This window comes from Xenopus laevis, chromosome 4S (assembly GCF_017654675.1).
Source record: "Xenopus laevis strain J_2021 chromosome 4S, Xenopus_laevis_v10.1, whole genome shotgun sequence".
Taxonomy (NCBI): Eukaryota; Metazoa; Chordata; class Amphibia; order Anura; family Pipidae; genus Xenopus; species Xenopus laevis.
In genome coordinates, this window is record NC_054378.1 from 70290030 (window position 1) to 70313242 (window position 23213).

General features: G+C 38.0%; 1 protein-coding gene across 3 annotated transcripts in view; it reads left to right on the forward strand.

The window, feature by feature from the left end:
- Nucleotides 1–7156: 7156 nt before the first annotated feature.
- The window catches only part of ipo13.S (importin 13 S homeolog), a 44759-nt gene continuing 28702 nt past the window's right edge, over nt 7157–23213 (forward strand). Inside the window, exons 1-8 of one of the 3 annotated variants that reach the window (XM_018260820.2) lie at nt 7157–7624; nt 10336–11072; nt 15472–15612; nt 17999–18140; nt 18270–18436; nt 20998–21118; nt 21821–21968; nt 22512–22693. In XM_018260820.2, coding sequence (XP_018116309.1) covers nt 7568–7624; nt 10336–11072; nt 15472–15612; nt 17999–18140; nt 18270–18436; nt 20998–21118; nt 21821–21968; nt 22512–22693 — 1695 coding nt within the window. In that variant the 5' untranslated portion in view covers nt 7157–7567. Of the gene's footprint in view, nt 7625–8460; nt 8635–8993; nt 9487–10335; nt 11073–15471; nt 15613–17998; nt 18141–18269; nt 18437–20997; nt 21119–21820; nt 21969–22511; nt 22694–23213 lie in introns of those variants that run through there. The other 2 variants (XM_018260822.2, XM_018260823.2) reach the window with 2 other exon arrangements.

Below are 23213 nucleotides of genomic sequence, written 5' to 3' on the forward strand. Positions count from 1 at the left end.
GTAGATTTAAGGTATAAAGATCCAAATTACAGAAAGACCCAATATCCGAAAAAGCCCCAGGTCCCAAGAATTCTATATAATAGGTCCCATTCCTGTACCTTTGTTTAATTTAGAATAAACATATAACACTTATAGCCCCTTTACTTTTTGAAATGTAAACTGCATTGAGAAGGGCCCTAACCTCTTGTATTTTTGTATGTAATCTGTATGCTCAGTGTATACAACCATCTATTGTACAGCGCTGTGGAAAATGGTGGCACTTAATGAATGAGTTAATATTAGCAATAATAAAACATGTATTCCTAAATTCATACAAAAATGAGCCCCATTTCTAAACAGATTAGGTCATTATTGTACCCCGTATAGGTACTGACATGTTAAAATGGCATGTTAAAAGCTACAGCTAGAGTCCTGCAGCGGGTCGGGTACCCGGGGGTTACCCGCAAAAAAAGCGGGCACCCTGCGGGTTGTGGGTCAGGTTGCGGGCCTCATCTAAATTTCTTATGTTCATCTTATGTACTATTGTCCATATTTTACTCCTTTTAAAGTTTTACAAAACTTGTTTCTGTCCCGCCCACTTTTGAAGATGTCACTTCTGGTTTGCAGGAACAAGGTGAAGCAGAACACACTCTAATAACTTCACAGAGAACGCCTGGTGCACAGGGTGGAGGTACGGCAGCCCCCAATGTATAATCGAACGAGAAAAACTCTGGCACTCAAGGCAAGTGAAATGCAGGGTTCCCCCTTGCTTTTATTTCTTGTGCAGACGTGCAACGTTTCGGGGTGACCCCCTTTATCAAGCATACAAACTGACCAAAGTGCAAACCATATAAAGAGTGACCAATTAAAATAATTAGCATACATAATTGCCAACATTCAGTTTGAAAGACAAAGTTCTCAACCAATGGCTTTATAACATGTGGAGAAAAGTTTTTTTTAAAAAAACTTTAAAAAGCATTACAAAATATTACATAAAAACCAAAAATTCTGTGAAAAAGTCCAATTGTGCCAGGGCATTCAATCCCTTAAAAGTGCAAAAAAGAACCATGTGTCTGTAATAAAGATAAAACGGATACAAAGTAGTTAGGTAACTGTCTCTTATACTCAAAAGATAAAAACATTAAAAAGTATCAATTTTGAAAACACAAACTTGCCCTACTGTAGATAAGAGGAAATTACCTGTCCCTGGAGAATATACAAGAATTTTCTTATCTGTAAAAACATGAAAGAAACAAGATTATTTACCACAGGCTTGATCAAAATATATATACACACATTTTAAACAAAGCAGGACAAGTTATACTCCTCGTTAAGACCCTTTGGGCTCCTGGATTGGAGTAACCAGATCCAGTAGCATTCCCTTTGGAGTAGCAAACGTTTTTTGTCCTGCCCTTGATTGACACGTATTTTTTCTAAGATCTGCCACCTTAATTGTGCCACCCGATGGCCATGGGTAAAAAAATGTTTAGCCGATAAAGTTTCCCTTTTGGTTGTCTTAGTTTCCTTCTCCTGCTGTTTAATACCTGGAGGTTGAGGGGCCTGTGGTTTGTAATTCCGTATCATACACTTGTGTTCGTTCAGTCTAACTTTAATTGGTCTTGTCGTTTGTCCAATATAAACAAGACCGCATGGACATTTAATGCAGTATACTACATCATTGCTATCACATGAAAAACAACTCCTGATGTCATGTTTAGAGCCATGTTGTGGATGTGTTACATAATTACCCAATATAATGCTATTGCAGTGACCACAATTCCTGCATGGAAAAGTGCCTGGGTCCAGGGAGGCTTTAAATGATTTTCTCATGTATCTCAATAGCATTCACTTAACCATAAAATTTACAATGGAAGTAAATGCCAAAGAAATACATTTCTTGGATGTGAATGTTATGCAAATGGAGGGCAGATTTGTAATTTGTAATTTGAGTGCCAGAGTTTTTCTCGTTCGATTATACTTCTGGTTTGCAGCAACATCACTTCCTGTTTGATGGTGGTCAGCGGGTTGCGAATTAGGCAGTTGCGGGTTGGGTAGCGGATCGAGAAGTGGATAAATATGCGGGTTGCGTTTCGGTTTGTGGGCTGCGGGTTCAGGTCTTAGAAATTGGTTCTGCGCAGGACTCTAGCTACAGCCTTATACGTGGTTTCTAAATAAACCCTAACTGTTGCACCCCAAAAAAGCATAGAAGGCCCAGTAAAGTTTTTTTTAAAAAAACATCTTTTTATGTACCATTTTAGTACAAGTATGAGACCTATTATCCAGAATGCTCAGGACCTGGGGCTTTCAGGATAACAGATGTTTCCATAATTTGGATCTTCACACCTTAAGACTGCTAGAAAATCATGTAAACATTAAATAAACCCAAAAAGGCTACTTTTGCTTCCAGTACTGGTTCATTATATCTTAGTTTGGATCAATTACAATGTACTGTTTTATTATGAGAGAAAAAGGAAATCATTTTTAAAAATTTGGATTATTTTATTGTAATGGAAAGATGGCCTTTCCATAATTCGGAATTCTAATGTATTAATTGTAAACTATTGACAGTTTATTCACTCAAATCAGTATAAATAAATACTGATAATACATTATTTCATTTTTAACATCCAGGTATGTTCCCCTTCAGTTTCACAGTTTGATATCATACCCATAGCTTCCACTAGATGAAAAGAATAAGGTTCCTAGGACTAGTCTGCATATCTACTCTTCATCCACATCTCACACTTTTGATAATGTTTCCTCAGGCCTCTGTAATTTTTAGCTTCTCTCTCGTCTTGCTATGGTTATGACCTTTTGTGGAAAAAAAAACATTGGCAACAAGCAATCATTTTACAGACTAAGCCCTGAAATATACCAGCCAGATGCCAACCCTACAACTTGTATGTAACATATCTATTCCAAAGTATTTTCCTATAGCCAGGAGACTGCTATACTATTAATATAATTAAACACACACATTCCAGGGAAGACATTGGGGCAGATTTATCAAAGGTAGAGGTGAATTTTTGAATGAAAAAAAAAAAAATCGAATTTCAATTTCATTTTTTAGTGTACTTCGAATAGGGAATAGTCCAAATTCGATTTGAATTTGAAAAAAGTTTGAATATCGAAATTTATCATGTACTGTCTCTTTAAAAATGTGACTTCGACCATTTGTCATCCAAAACCTGCCAAATTGATGTTTTCGCCTATGGGGGACCTCCTAGAACTGATTTGGAGTCAATTGGTGGAATCGAAGTTTCTTTGGGAAAAACTTCAAATCATATTTGATCGAATGTAATATTCCTTTGATTTGCAAGATTCGAATTCGGCTGAATACGGACCTTTTCGACCAAAAAAAAAAAACCTTCAACTTAATTTCGGTTTGACTTTTTGAATTCGAATTTCGAAGTTTATTTCAAATTGAAATTAGACCCTTGATAAGTATATCCCTTAGTGGAGAAGTCCAAATTAATTAACAGGATCCTAAAGTTTTTGGGTCACTGCTTGATTCTTAGATTTTATTATTCTTATGTGAAAGTAGCACCTTTTATTACCCTTTCAGACAGGACTTTTACATGCAGGGGTAGATTTATCAAGGGTCGAATTTAGAGTTCATGGTAGTTTGTAAAAACTACTGTTTAATGCAATGTCTCTTACTATGTAGAGAATTCCCTCCTCCAATCAAGTATCATGACATTCTCTGCTGTACTACTAGTCTCTTCTGTACATTCCCTAGTAGCTACAGCTCTTAGCACCTTCTTACACTTAGCAGATGAATTGGCACAAATTATTGGTTGGCTTTGAGATTCAGCTTTAATCTATGGACTCCTATTTCTTCACAGCAGTTGGCTCCCCTCTAGACCAGGGGTCCCCAAACTTTTTTACCCATGATCCACATTCATAAATAAAAAGAGTTGGAGAGCAACACAAGCATGCAAAAAGTTCCTGGAATGCCAAATAAGGGCTGTGATTGGCTATTTGGTGGCCCCTATGTGGACTGGCAGCCTACAGGATGCTCTATTTGGCAGTAAACCTGGTTATTATACAACCAAAACTTGCCTCCAAGCCTGGAATTCAAAAGTAAGCACCTGCTTTAAGGCCACTGGGAGCAACATCCAAGGGGTTGGTGAGCAACATTTTGCTCGCGAGCTACTGGTTGGGGACCACTGCTCTAGGCCCAGCTGAATGCTCCTTTACAGCACCAGCGGATGGTTTCAGGTTAGATACAACCATGGCATTGGATAGTTCACTAGTAAATACAGATGTATTTTCTAATAGTAGCAGGTGCTGGTTCACTGCGAGGCTCAGTTGAGACTTCATTAACAGCAATTGATGGATCTGAGATAAATTCAGTGAAAGGCTTTGGATCAAAGATGGGTGTCAGTGGCAGATTTTAGCACTTTCCAGCAGGTGAAGAAGGCTGCCATTGGTTACACAGTAACCAATGGAAAAGTAACACCACAAAATGAAAGAGTTTTTAAGTAATTATTTAATATACTGTTACCGTGCACTGGTAAAAACTGTGTTTGCTTCAGAAACACTACTATAGTTTATACAAATAAGGGGTTTTGTAGCCATGGGGGCAGCCATTCAAACTGGAAAAAGGCACAGGTTATATAGCAGATTACAGCTAAATCCAGTCCAATACAATGATGTTTTATCGGTTATCTGCTATGTAATCTGTGCCTTTACTCCAAATTGAATGGGTGCTCCTGTGACTACACAGTAGCTTGTTTATATAAACAATAGTTGTCTTTATGAAGCAAACACATCAGTTTTACCAGTGCAGAGCAACACTACATGATATTTTAATTATTCTGATACACTTTCAGTTTATGTTGCTACTGTTTCTTTGAACTGGGAGAACTGCACACTATGTATTTCCTTTCTTTTTCCACTTTTATTGTTAACCTATCCTTCCATCAATAGTCACCTGAAGGAAAAAGGGAGAATACACCTATTAATATCTATTATATGCACGGGGTGATATCCCATTTTATGAACGTATTACGCTATGCTTGTTTTTAATTTCTGTTGCCACAGGCGCTGATCTCTTCTTATATACATCCCTTTGGGAATATATATACGCTTGATTTGGACTTATATACAGTTGAGAGACTGTGAAGGGGTCGGCAAGAAATAATCTAAGAGACTGACATTTTTAACCGATTGCATTTGTAAGCAATATATGTTTTATTGTTTTAATGTATTTCCTTTAATTTTTGCAACTCTGTGCACGTTTGGGCCAGAGTGTTATAATCTGTAGGTAATCTGTAGGTATCAGGGCAGGTATTGTTTTTGGTTCCTGAAAGCTCCCAGACAGTGCGGGTGCCACATTCGTTTTATTAATAGTACAGATATTTGTGCTGCCTCATTATGCCCAGCATAGCCAACCGCATGTACTCGTGCGACAATCATGCGCACCGCTACATACTAACCTGGCTCCATCCTTGCTCGTCATTACCTCAGACTGCTGCATCAGGGTTGCCAGGTCTAATTTTCAAAATAGGCCAAAGTCAGCTACAAAACCAGGCCAAAACTAGCCAAGAGGAACTTCAAAAGTAGCCTGAAAATAGCACAATATGTGCAGTGAAAAAGGTCAAATAAATAAATATGAATAAAATGCCTTTTTCAAATTTGCAAATTTTTCCATGAAGCAAAATGGTACAGATTCAACTGCCACAAGGGGTGTAATTACAGAGGGGGGCCCAGGAGGTATAGGGGCCCCATAACGCCCTTATACATATACAATTTCAATAAATATTGGTAAAACAGGTCAACCTTTAAACATTTTGGTGGTCAGCAGAATTGTCTGAAATTGAGGAAAGTCACTGGAAAATGCAAAAATTCTTAAAGGGATACTGTCATGGGAAAACATTTTTTTCAAAATGAATCAGTTAATAGTGCTGCTCCAGCAGAATTCTGCACTGAAATCCATTTCTCAAAAGAGCAAACAGATTTTTTTATATTCAATTTTGAAATCTGACATGGGGCTAGACATATTGTCAATTTCCCAGCTACCCAAATCATGTGACTTGTACTCTGATAAACTTCAATCACTCTTTACTGCTGTACTGCAAGTTGGAGTGATATCACCCCCTCCCAGCAGACAAACAAAAGAACAATGGGAAGGTAACCAGATAGCAGCTCCCTAACACAAGATAACAGCTGCCTGGTAGATCTAAGAACAACACCCAATAGTAAAAACGCATGTCTCACAGAGACACATTCAGTTACATTGAGAAGGAAAAACAGCAGCCTGCCAGAAAGCATTTCTCTCCTAAAGTGCAGGCACAAGTCACATGACCAGGGGCAGCTGGGAAATTGACAAAATGTATAGCCCCATGTCAGATTTCAAAATTGAATATAAAACAATCTGTTTGCTCTTTTGAGAAATGGATTTCAGTGCAGAAGTCTACTGGAGTAGCACTATTAACTGATGCGTTTTGAAAAAAACATGTTTTCTGATGACAGGATCCCTTTAAAGCTGGCCATAGATGTCGAGATTTTTAAAAGATCAGATCCTGATCGTGAGACCACGATCTTCTCAGAACGATCGTACGATAGTACGAATTTACCATCAACTAAAAAGACCATTTGCCAGGAAAACAAAGGGGAGCTGCTTGGCCCTGCAAACATAGATAGATTGCACTGGGACCGATAAAGATTTTTTGACCTGGCCGATCAATTTCCTGACAGATGTCGGCCGAAAAATCGTAAGATGTACGATCATTCGAATCCCACTAACTGCACGATAATTTTGAAGGATTGGTCGCGCTTCCCTAAAATCGGTCGTTCGGCAAGAAGAATCGTCGCGTCTATGGGGAGCTTAAGAGTGATGGGAGACTGGGATTCGGAGCCCAAAGTCAGTTCCATTGCATGATGGGTATTGTAGTCTTACATTAAACTTGCCAGTCGGCAAATTGTTAAACAAAAACTACATCACCCAACATGCATTGGGAGACGCAGGCACATTAGGGCAAGAAAAAAAAAACTTTGGCTGGTTTCCAAAGTACAAACCAGATAAAGGCCCAAAAAGTAGCCCAAATCCGTACATTGGCTAATTTGTACTTTCAAAACCAGCCTGGGCTTTAATTTAGTAGCCAAATTAATTGGCTGGAAAATCACCAACCTGGAAACCGTGTTGCTGGAGACTCATTGCGCTTTTAGACAGGGTATCCGTGACGTCACAGTCTCATCCCGCGAGACTGTGACGAAACTCAGGGAGAGCGGACCGGCAGATGCAGAGGAGCTGGACATTTAAGCTGCGATGCCTGCGGGACATTTAAATAGCGGCCAGAGGGCTATAATCTAAGACTTGGCACTGTTTCGCTAAAAGCTGGATGGCATGCAGCTGCTCGGAGATGAAGCGGCCATTGACTGTCAAGTCTTCTCTGTACAGGAATCTGAGGGCTTCGGTTGTTGTGGCAGAATTGACAGGGGAGAAATGTGCTGATCATTCGCTATTACGTCACGTTGGATTTTGTAATCGCGGTTAATAGGGGCTAAGGGCCAGACAGGGGTTCGCATCATATTCACTGGGACACTAGTCCCCTCCTTTTGAGGGGAGGTGAAGGTTTCCGACATGGAGAGAAGGGAGGAGCAGCACAACCTGGACTTTACAATGGACAATGTGGAAAAGGTGAGTTGTCCTGATCATCAGCAGATCTGTTCTGCTTCAACAGCCGCAAGCAGCTCCATTGCCCGTTATTCTTTCAGGAAACCAACGTGTGGCTGTGCAGTATTCTCTTGCTCCTGATCAAGACTGGGTAGAACTACATCTCTCTGTACAGTGGGAGAACAAGTGACTGACGCAGTGTACAGCTGTGCTTTGCTCTGCCACTCCAGGAGGGGGATGAGGACTCTCTGCAGCTCTTTTGTTGACAACCCTGACCGAATAGTATAGACTATAGAGAATACACAATGTCTCTTGAGAGTTCCTCTTGGCAGTCACAGCTCAGTGGTTTGTCAGATGTCTTCCCATGTTATCATTGTTATTTACAGCATAGTTACATTGTTTCTATCAGTATCCTACAAATGTGCTTATATAAACCGAATCGCATTTTCTAATGTGTAAAGAAACCTATAGTTGGAAGTGATGTTCTTAAAGGAGAAGGAAAGCTACGGAGGCATTTTATTGCCAATAGATTAGCTGCAATAGTGCAAGCTAGAATGCTATATTTATTCTGTAGAATGCTTTACCATACCTGAGTAAAAAGCTCTAGAAACTCTCTGTTTGTTTAGGATAGGAGCTGCAGTATTAATGTGGTGTGACATCACTTCCTGCCTGAGTCTCTCCCTGCTCTGGGCTCAGATTACAGTAGAGAAGGGGGGGGGAGAGGAGCAAACTGAGCATGCTCTTGCCCAGGGCAATGAGGTTTAAGCTGAAGGCAGGAAGTCTGATACAGAAGCCCATGAGTACACAATAGAAGGAAAGAAATGCAGTGTTTCTTTTGACAGGGGACTCAGAGCAGCACTACTTTGAGGGTTTACTGGTATATTTAGGTGGACCTTTCTGATAAGGCTTACTTAGTTTTAACCTTTCCTTCTCCTTTAAAATCGTCTCTGGTGGGTCTTAGGTTCCATTCCAGCCAGGGCTCTGTCTGTAAGAAGCTGATATGTTTTTCTAGTTCTTGCATGGATTTCCACCAGGTATTCTTTTATTCAAATACAAGCAGGACTTTTAAAGCGGTTGTTGATCTTTAAATTAACTTTTAATATGATGTAGGGAGTGATATTCTGAGACAATTTGCATTTGGTTTCCATTTTTTATCATTTGTGTTTTTTTAGTTATTTAGCTTTTTAATCAGCAGCTCTACAGTTTCAAATTTCAGCAATCTGATTGCTAGGGTCTAAATTACCCTAACGACCATACACTGATTTGTTTAAGTAGAGAATAGTAGAGGCCTGGATTGAAAGAGGAGCAATTACAATAAATGTGTAGCCTTACAGAGCATTTGTTTTTAGAGGGGTTTCAGTGACCTCCATTTGAAAGCTGGAAAGAGTCGTTAGAAAAAGGCAAATAATGTAAAAACCATAAAAAGTAAATAATGAAGACGAGTGAAAAGTTGCTTATAATTGGCCATTCTATAGCATACGGTGCCTGATAAAATTGGCCCTAGTATGTGAGAACTTTGATTGAAAGCTTCACTGGAGTAAAGACTGAAGTATTTTTTTCCCAACATTAGGATTACACTATCCTGAACCCTTGATCGTGCCTTGTTGCCCCATATCCCCCTATATTGGTGTAGGGTTCAGAAAAAGTATATGAACAGCCCTGGTGTTTTCATCTTATGGCAAAGAAGCATTGAAATACACCAAACTGCACTACATCAATGTTATGTAAAACTGTTTGAGTTCATAAAACCATGTCAGTTTTTAATGCAAGTTTTTAGCAGAGCAAAGGGTGGTGTTTGTGGGAACAAAAATGCTGCAGATGTTTACATAGCATTTAGCACAGTCGTGTTTGTGTGCCAGCCATTCTGATATGTCCCACTGACTTGAGTAAGTAATACAATGTGTAAAATCTATTACATAGCTCTTTGTTTACAGAACTCCTCATGATTGTGGCAATATTACAAATTCCCCAATTTATTTTACATCAACTATTACAGATAGTGTAAACTATGTTGCTCACCTTTAGAAATCTGCCCATCCGAGTTGCGCTTTCAGTCGCACTGGGGGATAGATTTACTCTTTTTTTATTTCTATGTTAGCGAGTCTGTTCCTAAGAGTTTATAATGCAGACCAGCAGATTTGTTAAAGGTTGCAAAAATTGGAATTGTGTTTATGAACTATGTTTTGTCTCACTGTCTTTTTATTTGGACCTCCATTGCAGCATCCTCTGCCTCTTGAGAGCATTGCTAATGCAACCAAATTACCAGTTCCTTTCAACTGACCAGTGCATTGCTCTCACCTCATAGGCTGGAGTGTGCTGGGATAGAAATGAATCACACATTTATAAACAGGTTGTGAAACCAAGCACGCTTGGAGGATGCTTAAAGGGAAAGGAAAATCAATATAAATATTTTAAATGGACCCTAACCGCATTCATAAATTACATTGACTGAAAATGTGGTAATTTTGTTAAAATATGTAGTTTTATTGTGAAAGATTAGGTTAAAAGTTAGTGTGTGTCTTGACATCACCCTGCACACCATGGCACCGTATTAATGCCAGTGGAATGGTGTTACAATTATTTATTTAAATGCAGTGACGTGGTAAACCATGCTGCATTCATCTGTTTGGTTTCTGTGGGGTTTATGCAGTCGAATGCCCTGTACTTGCTTTCTGTATATTGCCCTGCCTTTGTGGACTGTATGTCATTCATTTTCTGTTTTCCTTAATTTGTAGGCACTTCATCAGTTATACTATGATCCTAATATTGAAAACAAGAACCTGGCACAGAAATGGTTAATGCAGGCGCAGATATCTCCGCAAGCTTGGCAGTTCAGCTGGCAATTACTAAATGGAGGGAAAGTGCCTGAAATTCAGTACTTTGGTGCCAGTGCCCTTCATATCAAGATATCCCGCTACTGGGGAGATATCCCTGCAGAGCAGTACGAGAGCCTCAAGTCACAGCTTTTTGCACAGATCTCTGTATTTGCCAGTGGCTCTAAAATAGTGCTGACTAGACTATGTGTTGCTCTGGCTTCTTTGGCACTCAACACGATGCCTGATACCTGGCCACATGCTGTTTCTGATATGGTGCGGGTATTTCAAAAAGAGGATGGCCAGACTGATGGTGGGTCCCGTTGCTTGGCACTTCTAGAACTGCTAACAGTATTGCCAGAGGAGTTCCAGACTAGTCGCCTGCCACCTTATCGCAAAGGAATTGTGCGCTGTTCACTAGCACAGGAGTGCACCTGTGTTTTCCCCCTTTTACGTCAGCTTTTAGAGCAAAGTGACACACCAGGGTTTGTCAAACAGAAAGTCTTGAAATGTTTCTCTAGCTGGGCTCAACTTGAAATACCCTTAACAGAGTGTGAGGAACTGACTCTTGCTGCTTTCTCTGCACTGCGGGATCCTGAACTCTTTGATTCAGCAGTAGAGGCATTGGTAAACACAATCTCCCAACCTGATGCGCAAAGGTGAGACTCTTAAAATGCTTTTTGTTGTCTTGTTTTTGTCAAGACCTATACCACCAATAGGGTTTTTATACAGTTATTTGCTATCTTAAGGTGATAATGTTTGTAAGGCTTTTATACTGAGAAATATAAACAAATTGAAGCCTTGTATAGGAAGATGCAAGCAACATAAGGTGCAGCTGTACAGAAAGGATAGGGAATCATCCTGCATATACATGCTTGAAATAAAAAAATAGGAAATAAAGTATTTTCAGTAAACCACATCTGTACATGTTTAAATATAATGAAATTATATAGAGCCCAAGGCACCTTGTGCGTTTCAGTGAAGGCTGTATTCTCAAAAACTTAAAAACTTTTTTAGTCTCTCATCTGACCTCACAAATGAGAAATGTTAGATACTTTTCTTGGTGTTTTCTACACTTTGTGTATTTACTATTTCCCATATCAATTTTCTTTTTAAGGCACCTGAGAAAAATCACTTTTAATTGCTCAGGTCTATAATTTGTTTGTAACAAATGGATTTGTCAATCCAACTTTATTACATCCATTGCTAAAATTATGTCAGAAATCACTGGTGTGCCCTTGGGATAGTATGGTTCTCATCACATCTGAGCTATGGTGGAACCAGTGAGAGTATTGACTGTTTTGAGTAATCAAACACCTATGGGACATATGCCAGAAAAAGATACAAAGTTTCTGAACCTTCATTTAATAAGACTTTTTGGCAGAGAGCCCAGAACAAAACGAAAAAACTTCAAAATTCGACCATCGAATTGGCCGTTTTCGGTCGTAGTAAAATCGTTTGATCGATCGTAGCAATAGTTGGAATCTATCGATTTGAACGATTTAATCGATCGATCCAACGATTTTCAAAAAAAAAACTTTGGCTTTTTAAAACTTAGCCAAATTTTAGCTCTAGGTTCTAAGAGGTCCCCATAGGCTAACATAGCAATTCAGCAAGTTTAAAGTGGTGAAGTGTTGAAGTTTTTGTTAAAGAGACAGTACTTCGATTTTCGAATGGTCGAATATCCAAAGTATTTTCAATTCTTGTCGAATTTGGCCTATTCGATGGTTGAAGTACCCAAAAAATACTTAGAAATTCAAAGTTTTTTAATTAGAAAATTCACTTCGACCTTTGATAAATCTGCCCATATACATACATTGGTATCAATTTCAAATAAGGAAAGCGATCTGTCGGGGGACTAGGCCCCAGAGGGCCAATATGATAAATATAGTGCTGGGCTTGGAGGAATCCTTAATGTTCAGTCAAAACAAAATTGAACCCCTTTTTTTTCTTTTAATTTTTTTAAACTCTATACGGGCCCATAACCACATCATTGGCTCCCATCAAATGCACATAAGTGCAGGTCTAAGCACTTTTCTGTTTGACAATGTGTCTCTGGGGGGAAAAGCACACAACTGCACTTACCTACTTTTCCAACAAAAATCCATGGAACCTGTTGAGAGGCTGTCATGGGCGTAGAGAATATGCTGTGGCATTAGCCTTCGATTAGCCTTAGTATGGTTTGATGGAAATGATCTGTGACTGCTAGTAAAATAATATAATTGTGCATCTGTATGTGTATCGTTCACTTACGTCATATCTCTGACCTTAATATTAAGGAGACAGTCTACAAGCTCTAAAGTGTGACTTGTTCTATGTTAAGTTGCGCATCTCTATGTAGTCTGGGGATGGAGGCCCCATTAAAAGGACACAACCCCATTTTAATATGGCAATGCCCAGAACCATGTACTAACTGTAAGGAAATTATTTTCTAAGAAATTTTGTTTGTTCATTGGTAATTGTAAATAGTGTAGTCTTGCCTTGGAAACTAATAATTACAAATGGACTGTAGCTTGTGTCCCTTTAAATATCTGGACTTTGCTGACGTTTCAAATCTGAGTACATTCTACACTCTGCAGTGTAATAGGGCATAACTTTTAGTTTAAGTTCATTTTCTGTAACCTAGTAAGCATATTTTGTTGAATAAAAGAAAAATATATTTTATCAGTAATGGCATAATCAAAATGAACATTTTCATTCTTCTCAAACTTCCATGCATATCCTGTGTCCATGTCTATTATAAACAAAAAAACAAAGTGTGGATCATATACGAATACAAATCTTAGGGATGTACCAAAACATTTTTATTCAGCAGAGCTAAAGATTAACCCAAAATAGACAAAACCACATTTTATGTAAGAGAAATGTCCAGACCAGTTAGATGTTTGTGAGAAAGGCACTTTTTTTTGCTCCCATATTTTCCTTTCTTCTGCATGCATAAACTGATATTTCTTCAGACTTCAAAATACTAAATGTTTCGCAAAAAATAGCCTATATAACCGAAATAGCTCTAGGGAAACCTAATTCATCTGCTGTGCATTTTCTTCTTTGCCCCATATAGTTAAATGTCTTTTTTTCTATTCTTTTCTGTTCTACCATACTATATAAATAAACTGCTGGTTAAGAAGAATTCAAATTCATTACTTGGTTGTATCACAGACTAGTGTAACCTATTGTCTCGTTGTGTGCTGCTTCTGTGTTTTGGTTTGTACAAATTGAATTCACTTGCTGTCACTGTACATATTGCTTCTTCGGCTGACACCTACCCTACCCCCAGCCTTCTGTCTTTAGCATTCAGGCTGGGGCTTTGAATGTGTGAGGTATTGGAGGGGGGGGGCCGAGGTCTGTGCTTCTGATTTTGCAGACTGCCTTTATCATCCTTGGGAATTGATACCCATCATGACTGCATTTAGCTTTCCAATTGGTTGCTCAACCTTCTAGTTGCTTAGCAACCACTTATCCTCTCCTCTTTGCTTTATTGACTGCTCACTCCTGGGTTCACACTAGCAATAATAAAGGGCTTAATTAGAGCTCAGAGTTGCTATATTTTCCTTCTGTAATCTTGGGGGAGTAGCTTGTTAAACCCCTTCACGTCCAGAACCATCTTAAAGGAAAACTATACCTCAAAATGAATACTTAAGCTACAGATAGTTTATATTAAATTAAGTGGCATATTAAAGAATCTTACAAAACTGTTATATTTAAGTAAATATTGCCCTTCTGCATTTCTTGCCTTGAATCATCATTTTGTGATGGTCTCTGTGCTGCCTCAGATCACCTGACCAGAAATACTACAACTCTAACTGTAACAGGAAGAAATTTTAAGCAATTGGTAATTGGTTCATGTGACCTAACATGTATGGTTTGTTTGTGTGCACAGTGAATCGTAGGATCCCAGGGAGCGGCCCTTATTTTTTAAAATGGCGATTTTCTATTTCTGACTATCCAATTGCACATACTACTGTAAAAGTAGATTATTATAAAAATGGTTTATTTACATGAAGCAGGGATTTACAAATGAGCTGTTATATATTTTTATAGAGACCTACATTGTTCTGGGGTATAGTTTTTCCTTTAAGAACATTTCCCTAAAAACTCTGTGATGTAATGGTTAATTCGTTTGCTTTTATACATGAGAAATGGCTGCTGGATAAACAGTTGGCAACCCTGCATGTACTGTATGATGATGAAATTGGTTGCAAAGAAATGTGCTTTCTATGTCACTGCAATGAAGTGTCTTTTACTAATCATTACAAAAGTGCCATTTTTGATACCATTGTTTTTTTTTTTTTCATCTGTATCCTCATACATATAATTAATTCTGTACCTTTCATCCCGACTAACTCCGGGCAGGGAGACAGGGCTGCGATGTAGCGCGGCATGAGGTAGAGGCCCATGCCATAGAGGGGCGTGGTTATGATGTGGCAATTGGCTGATCAGCGTGTTAAAGGAAAACTATACCCCCAAAATGAACACTTAAGCAACAGATAGTTCATATCATATTAAGTGGCATATTAAAGAATCTTACCAAACTGGAATATATATTTAAGTAAATATTAACCTTTTACATCTCTTGCCTTGAGCCACCATTTCGTGATGGTCTCTGTGCTGTCTCAGAGATCACCTGACCAGAAATACTACAACTCTAACTGTAACAGGAAGAAGTGTGGAAGCAAAAGACACAAGTCTGTCTGTTAATTGGCTCATGTGACCTAACATGTATGTATTGTTGGTATGTTTGTGAGTACAGTGAATCCTACGATCCCAGGGGGCGGACCTTATTTTTTTAAAATGGCAATTTTCTATTTATGATTACCCAATGGCACATACTACTAGAAAAGTATATTATTATGAAAATGGTTTATTTACATGAAGCAGGATTTTACATATGAGCTGTTTTATGCAATATCTTTTTATAGAGACCTACATTGTTTGGGGGGTATAGTTTTCCTTTAAATATTTTCAGATAAAAGGGATTGGTGAACAGTGATTCTTCCATTCTTATTCACATTTAGAATGAATGTACCATTTAATCGATGTCCTTGATTAATGCCTCAGGTACGTGAACACTCTCCTCAAACTGATTCCTCAAGCTATGAGTTTGCAGGACCAGCTGCATCAAGCGGTACAGAATGGAGATCTAGAGACGTCGCATGGGATCTGCCGGATTGTGGTAGCATTGGGAGAAAACCATTCCCGGTAAGCCTCATTAATATTTACTGGTAAATATTTAGATTTTTATGCACGGTTATAACTTGATTCCTGGATAATACAGTCATAGCAAATATGTATAACTTTATAGTCTAATACAGGGATCCCCAACCTTTAGATCCCGTGAGCAACATTCAGAAGTAAAAGGAGTTGGGGAGCAACACATGAAAAATGTACTTGGGGTGCCAAATAGGGGCTGTTCTTGGCCATTTAGTAGCCCCTATGTAGATTGTCAACCTACATTGAGGCTCTGTTTGGCAGTACACCGGATTTTTATGCAACTAAAACTTGCCTCCAAGCCTCAAATTCAAAAATAAGCACTGCTTTGAGGCCACTGGGAGCAACATCCAAGGGGTTGGTGCTTGATTCATTAAACTAAGGATTTCCACAAACCATTCACTGTTGTGAGGTGGTGGCTAGGACTGTTTTAAGATATGTGCATTAATGTTGATCCTCATTCTTTTGCTGGCTATGCCAGGACAAATTCTTTAAATGTAGATCCATTCATTATTTGTAACTATTCATTTGTTTAAAGGGTTTGTTCACCTTCAAACACTTTTTTTCTTAGTTCAGTTGGTTTCAGATCACCAGAAATAAAGACTTTTTCCAATTAGTACATATTTTCTATTTGTTTTTCTAATATTGAATGTAAAGTTTCATTTCTCACTTTCTAAAGCAGCTCTTGGGGGAGGGGGGTTGCCAACTCTTCAATTGTTCTAAACTGATACATTAGTTGATACATTTCTTATCTTTGTACCTGAGCAGAATCCTTGAGTTTCATTAAAGGGGTTGTTCACCTTCCAAACACTTTTCAGTTCAATTGTTTTCAGATTGTTCCCCATAAATAAAGACTTTTTTTCATTTACTTTCCATTTTTGATTTTTTTTACAGTTTTTTTCAAAATCTAAGTTTAAAGTTTAATGTCCCTGTCTCAGGTGTTTCAGTCTGTCTGCTCAGTAATTCAGGTGCAGATTCTGCACTGTTAAAATTTTGCAATATTTAGTTGATACATTTTCAGCAGCATTTCTCGACTATTAGCAACTATTGTATCAATGCTAACAGCTGCCTTTAATGAAACACAGGGATTCTGCTCAGCAGGGACAAAGATAAAAAATGTATCAACTAAATGAAACTAGTGTATTTAGGACAGTTTACACTGGTCTGCAACCCCCCTCCCAGAGCTGCATTAGAAGGTGAAAAATTACATTTTACACTTGGTCACACGTAGAAAATAGAAAGTAATTGGAAAAAGTATTTATTTCTGGTGGTCTATCTGAAACCAACTGAACTGAAAAAAAGTGTTTGGAAGGTGAACAACCCCTTTAAAGGAACAATAACACCAAAACATTAAAATGTTTTAAAGTAGTGATAATATAATTTAACTGTGTGCTTGCATCAGAAACTCTGCAATAGCTTATATAAACAAACTGTTGGGTAGCCATGGGGGCAGCCATTCAAAGCTGGAAAAGGAGAAAAGACACAGCAGATAACAGACAAGCTCTGTAGTATACAATTGGATTCTTCAGAATGTATCTGTTATCAACTGTGTATCCTATGCTTCAATGGCTTTCCCCCATGGCTACACAGCAGCTTGTTTATATAAAATATAGTAGAGTTTCTTGAAGCAAACACACCCATTTTACCAGTGGATGGCAACAGTATATTGTATTGCCATTCCTTTTAAAAAAAAAATGTTGGTGTTACTGTTCTATTAATGTCCATTTTAAGAAAATAACCAAATTCTCACAAGTCACATGGCTTGGGGCACCTTGTCAGTTTTCCAAACTGAATATAAAAAAATTCTGTTTGCTCATTTGAAAAATGGATTTCAATGCAGGATTCTGCTGGAGGAGAGCTATTAACTGATGCTCATGTTTTCCCGTGACAGAATCCCTTAAAGTACTATACTACTAAAAACCTTGGGAGCTGGACTGTGGATTTGGCTATTCCTTGTGAAAAAAAACAAGTGGTGAAGTATATGGCAAAATAGTAGAAAGCATCTTTTAAAATTCATTTTTTCTGACTTTCTGCTTTTTACAATTTACCATATCTTAGTGGTATTGTGTCATTAAATTCCGGAATTATACATTTTTAGTTCTAGAAACAAAGTTGTGCTGAAAACAACCACTTTAATTAAGAAAAACGAGGGAAAAAACTGTGTAGAACTCAACTTTTTCAAATTTGTAGAGGAAAATGTGAACTTAAGAAGAACATAAATTTTTTTATTTTTAACAGAAAACCTGAACATGATCCCATATATAGTATATTGCTGCACTGAACTGAGTAGTAAGTGGTCCCTACATAATTAGGACAACTATCCTGACAGTAGCCTGATGATTTCTATAATTATGAACCTCCATTGTTGTCTTTTCAGGGCTTTCTTGGATCAAGTGGATCACTGGCAAAGCTTCCTTGCACTTGTGAACATGATAATGTTCTGTACTGGTATTCCTGGGCATTACCCAGTCAACGAAACTACTAGCTCACTCACACTGACATTCTGGTACAGTTTGCAAGTAAGTGGTATATACTCTTTGCATACACTATTACAAATCAAAATTAATATTAGTTTTTGGAAACTTTGGAAAGCATATCCTATCCATTAGTAAGACAACTTAAGTGTGCCCTTTGCCATTTCCTCTTAGGATGACATCTTCTCGTTTGAGGCAGAGAAACAGGCAGTGTATCTGCAGGTCTATCGGCCAGTCTACTTTCAGCTGGTGGATGTGCTGCTACAGAAGGCTCAGTTTCCTGCAGATGAGGAGTATGCCTCCTGGTCCTCTGATGAGAAGGAGCAATTCCGTATATACAGGTAACAGTTGCAAAAAAATATACTTTAAAAATTACTTGTCACTGAAAAACAAGTTTATAAAAATTAAAGACCGCATATCTTTGTCAAAAGTCTCAAAAGCCACCAGCACTGTACAAATCAGACCTGATGCTTTTATTATGATCAAGTGCACAGCCGCAGTTGTTTCACTGCAAAGAGCAATGTTTCAGGCCTCACTAAACCCTTTGTCAAGCTTGTGTGCCATAAAAAAATAATCTATGTTGTGGTCTATGCCCTTGATCCCAATAAAGGCATATTATTATTGAAGGAAATTTGGACTGCTATCATTTCTGCATAAATACATCTACAGAGATGTTCTTATTCCATAGACCTGTAGAATATGTTTAAAGCTGCCTTGTTCAAACCAATTACAATACACTTCACTATTTAATTTCTTTAAGTCTATTGTTTTTGCCTGTTTTAGCCCTCTGTTAATAGTATCTTATTCTGGGCATATATATGTATTGAATATATTTATTAATATAGGGTTACTTATGAACAGATCACCCTACAGTAGAACAGTAATGTAATAGAACAGACAGGGGTCATTACAATGATAAATACAAAGTACAGTTGCATTAAAGATTAAGGGGGTTGTTTATTACAGTCCGAATGCCAAAACTGGAAAAATTTGATTTTTTTTTTTTATTATAAAATCAGAATTTTTAGTGAAAAAAAAAACATCACATTTTTCGAGATTAATTATACCCTGAGGATGGAAAAAGCCAAAAAAAAAAATCTGCCATCTCAGACCTACCAAGGTTGTGTATATATATATATAGTCAATATGAGAGGTCCCTATCCTATTTGGAAGTTTCTGTGGTCTGTGCTGGAATTAGGCCGAAAATCCGACTATTTTGGACATTTTGGGCAAAAATCCGAAAAATGTGGGCTTTTAGGGAAAAAAGCCCCAAAAAATTTAGGAATTCGGCAGAAAAAACTCAAAAAAAAACATATGATTTCAATTTCCGCTCAATTTTTTTCATGTTTGTCCTCGATTAAATTGTTGTTTTATCTAACAAACCAGGTATTCCCTACTTTTCAACAACTGAAGGTACAACTTAATGAACCAAAACTACAGCTTTATAGATACCTTTAAAGCTCAGTTTTCCTTGGAGGTGGCATATAATACTCCCCCAGTAGAACTAATACTCAGTGATCCAAAGCAGGAAAAGTTGACTTCCAGGCTCTATTAGAAACTTATAGGCACAATCCCTTCACCATTGAGCAGGGCCCAGAGACACTGGCAGTAGGCAATTCCTGCCCTCAGCGAGGAGCAGTGGGATAAGGCCTCCAACTCACTCTGTAATGATCTAATCTCTCTGCGAGATAGGCTGGTCCAATTTAAATGTATCCACCAATTATACATTACCATGACAAAGCTTCAAAAATGGATAGAGAGTTAGAATCCAGGTTTCCAAGATGCCAATAGTCAGAGGCATCTTTTTTGCACCTGGCATGGCACTGCCACCAGTGCAAAGTTTCTGGAGGGAGGTGATTCAATATTTGGCTAACAATCTAGCACTTCCCCAAGTGCATTCCCCAGAGACTTGCCTACTGGGTCTTGTGGAGTACCTTGTACCCCTGAACAAAACCAGAACACTTATGCATGTCATACTGTATTATGCAAAACAACTGGTATAGTGAACTGGATGGGTACAAACCGCTCCACTGTTACCCAAAAGGTAAATTTAATTAATAAAACGCTCCCTTCCATTAAACTCACTTTTTTGCCTAGGGGGTGTCTGGATACATTTGAGAAAATATGGAACCTGTTAAACTGATAGAGCTTCGTGATGCATGATACGCATAACAATGGCTCAATTTGATGAGGCAGTTGGACATGATGTCGTATATAATATTGTAGCAATGTACGGTGCTGTATAATACAATGTATTTATTGACCTCTTTGGCGGCTTCTACTATGAGGACCACTGGAGACCTCACATTTCTTTGTTCAATTTCAATTGTGAACCAAGTTTGTGTTGGTTGTATGTCTCCCCTTCCCCCTTCCCTGTATTAAAATAAAATAAAGATGGATTCCAGTTTGGTCAGACATTTTTTATTAAAATACTCCCCCCCCCCCCTGAGCTAAATATTAAAGATACAAGAGGAAGGAGATCCCTGTCCTATACAATCGAACAATCTAAGTGTATATCAACTATCATACAATAGCTAGCTCAAGGTTTACTTTTTGCTACATACATTCTTATGTACATATTTATACTTTTTGAATCCTTTTTTGAAGTGTAAGACAACCTGCAAAAAATATTTATTATTGTTTATAGTTGATCATTTAGAACAGGTGCCCTGAAACTTTCATAAGCAAATGGCGCTTCATGTTCATTCATATCGTATTCAGCTTGTTGTTAGTATTTGGCCAATTGCAAAATACTTACAGTAAACACTGTGTTAAATCATTGAAGTTACCTAGGATGGGAATCTTGAAAATGTAAAAAGTTATCTTGTTTTTAGAAAGATTCTTTATCAATATTTCTCATGTCTGTGAAAAGCTAACTGTGCTGGACTATATCTCTCTACAGGGTCGATATATCAGACACACTCATGTATGTATATGAGATGCTGGGAGCAGAGTTGCTCAGTAACTTGTATGATAAAATTGGACGACTTCTCACCTCCTCGGACCAGTCTACCTCATGGCAGGTATATTGCATGCAAAGAGTACAGCAACAAGGGTATAAAAACGATGAGTTCATGGCCATACTGTATAGCAAAACCATTTTGTGTTGTGCATAACAACTGTCCCAGTAGGCAGGAAGAGGTATTTCTGTTATAGCACTCATTGATAAGTATTTACAACATAGATAAATACACAGTATGTGGTAAGTCTCTGTGCCGTACGGTATTTTCAGTCATGTGAGCGCAATTGCAGTTCAGTTTATTATCTGTTATTAATCCTCTCTCCAAATTAGAGAGAGCATTAGCTAGTTGTACATAAAATATTTTATTTAGCTTTAGCTATTTGAAAGATGCTTTGGTAATTATATTTTCAGCAACATATGTAGGCATTAAAAAAATAGTTCATCATTGAACCTTTAGTATGACGCAGGCATTTATATTCTGAAACAATATGGTCTTAGAATTATTTAGCTTGTTCAGCAGCTCTCTCCAGTTTGGAATTTCGCAGCTGTCTGTTGCTAGGCTTCAATTTACCCTAGCAACCAGGCAGCAGTGATGTGAATAAAAGATGAATGGCAGAGGCCTGAATAAAAAGACGAAGGAGTAAAAGTAAGGATAAAAGTGTAGCCTCACAGTGCAGTATTGGGATATTATTTTTTTGTCAGGGTCAGTGATAGGTGATAGGTAAACCACCCCATAACAGATTATGTTATATCTTTATTGTAGCATACAGAAGCTTTACTGTATGGCTTCCAGTCAATTGCAGAGACCATAGACGTTAACTATTCAGATGTTGTCCCTGGACTTATCGGCCTCATCCCTCGCATCAACATCAACAATGTGCAGCTTGCAGACACAGTCATGTTTACTATTGGTAAGATAGAAGAATGTATGCATGTGGTTTTTTTGGTCTCCCCCCCCCCTTTGATGTTTAAGGAGAAAGCCTTGGCCTCGGGACACATGGATATTTATCAGTGCAAGTAATGTTAATGAAGATGACATTGTAATGCACAAAACAACATTGACATTTCTGGATCAATGTGAAAAAGCCATTTTATTGGCGCTCAAATGCTACTTTGCAACTTTTTTCATTATTAATGCCTAGTGAAAGGCAGTTCAGTCCCTGCTCCTCAATATTGATTTAGTCTTTTGGGGCAGCCCTTCTGTAACTTCTGCAGGGTTTACTTTGTGTAACTTAGATTAACCTTTAACTCCTGAAATGCCAAATGCAGATGCTGAGTGCTGAATGTTGTGTATTCTCATGGTTTGACATTTGTGTGCTCCCTTAGGGACAATCAACGTGAACACTATTTCCTATTTAATATTCTTGTTCAGCCGTTCAAAGCTAATGTCAAAATTCCATATATGTCTATGTTGCTATAATTCTGACTCTTTGCTCTGGATGTATTTGGCTTAGGTGCATTGGCTGAGTGGCTGGCAGATCACCCTGTTATGATCAGTAAAGTGCTGCCGTTAGTTTTACATGCACTTGGAAACCCAGAACTTTCAGTCTCAAGTGTGTCCACTTTAAAAAAAATTTGCAGAGAGTGCAAATATGATCTTCCACCATATGCTGCAAATATTGTTGCTGTCTCACAGGTAAAACTGATTGATATCCTTATATAATGTACTTAAATTATTTTGTAGATTCTTTAAAAGAATATTAGTAAAAATGCTGTGTTTTATATACTGTTTTGTATTCATTCTAATACCCCAGATTTGATCCTTGCCTTCATTGTTGATATATATAAACTACTCCCTCCCCTATTATATCTCTAGGACTGTGCCATGCTTGCAGTAATCTTTAACATTTAACAAATAAGGAAATGGGATATATTTCTGAAGAATTTGTTTGCAACTTTTTTCTGGCCTCCTACAGGGGTATATTTGTAGATATGTGGACCTTTACTGGAAGTAGTTTGATTCTTGTAGGACCTCCTTAAAAAAATCATGAATTTTCATATACCTGCCCAACCACTCCCCTCTGAGGCAGTCCAGGACGCCCCACTTTTTCCCTGTTTGGCCACTTAGGTTCTAGTTTGAATAGGACTTAAGTAATTGTTTGCACAAGAGTTGAAACAGAGAAACACATTATGCAGTACATTTAAAGGTTATGAAA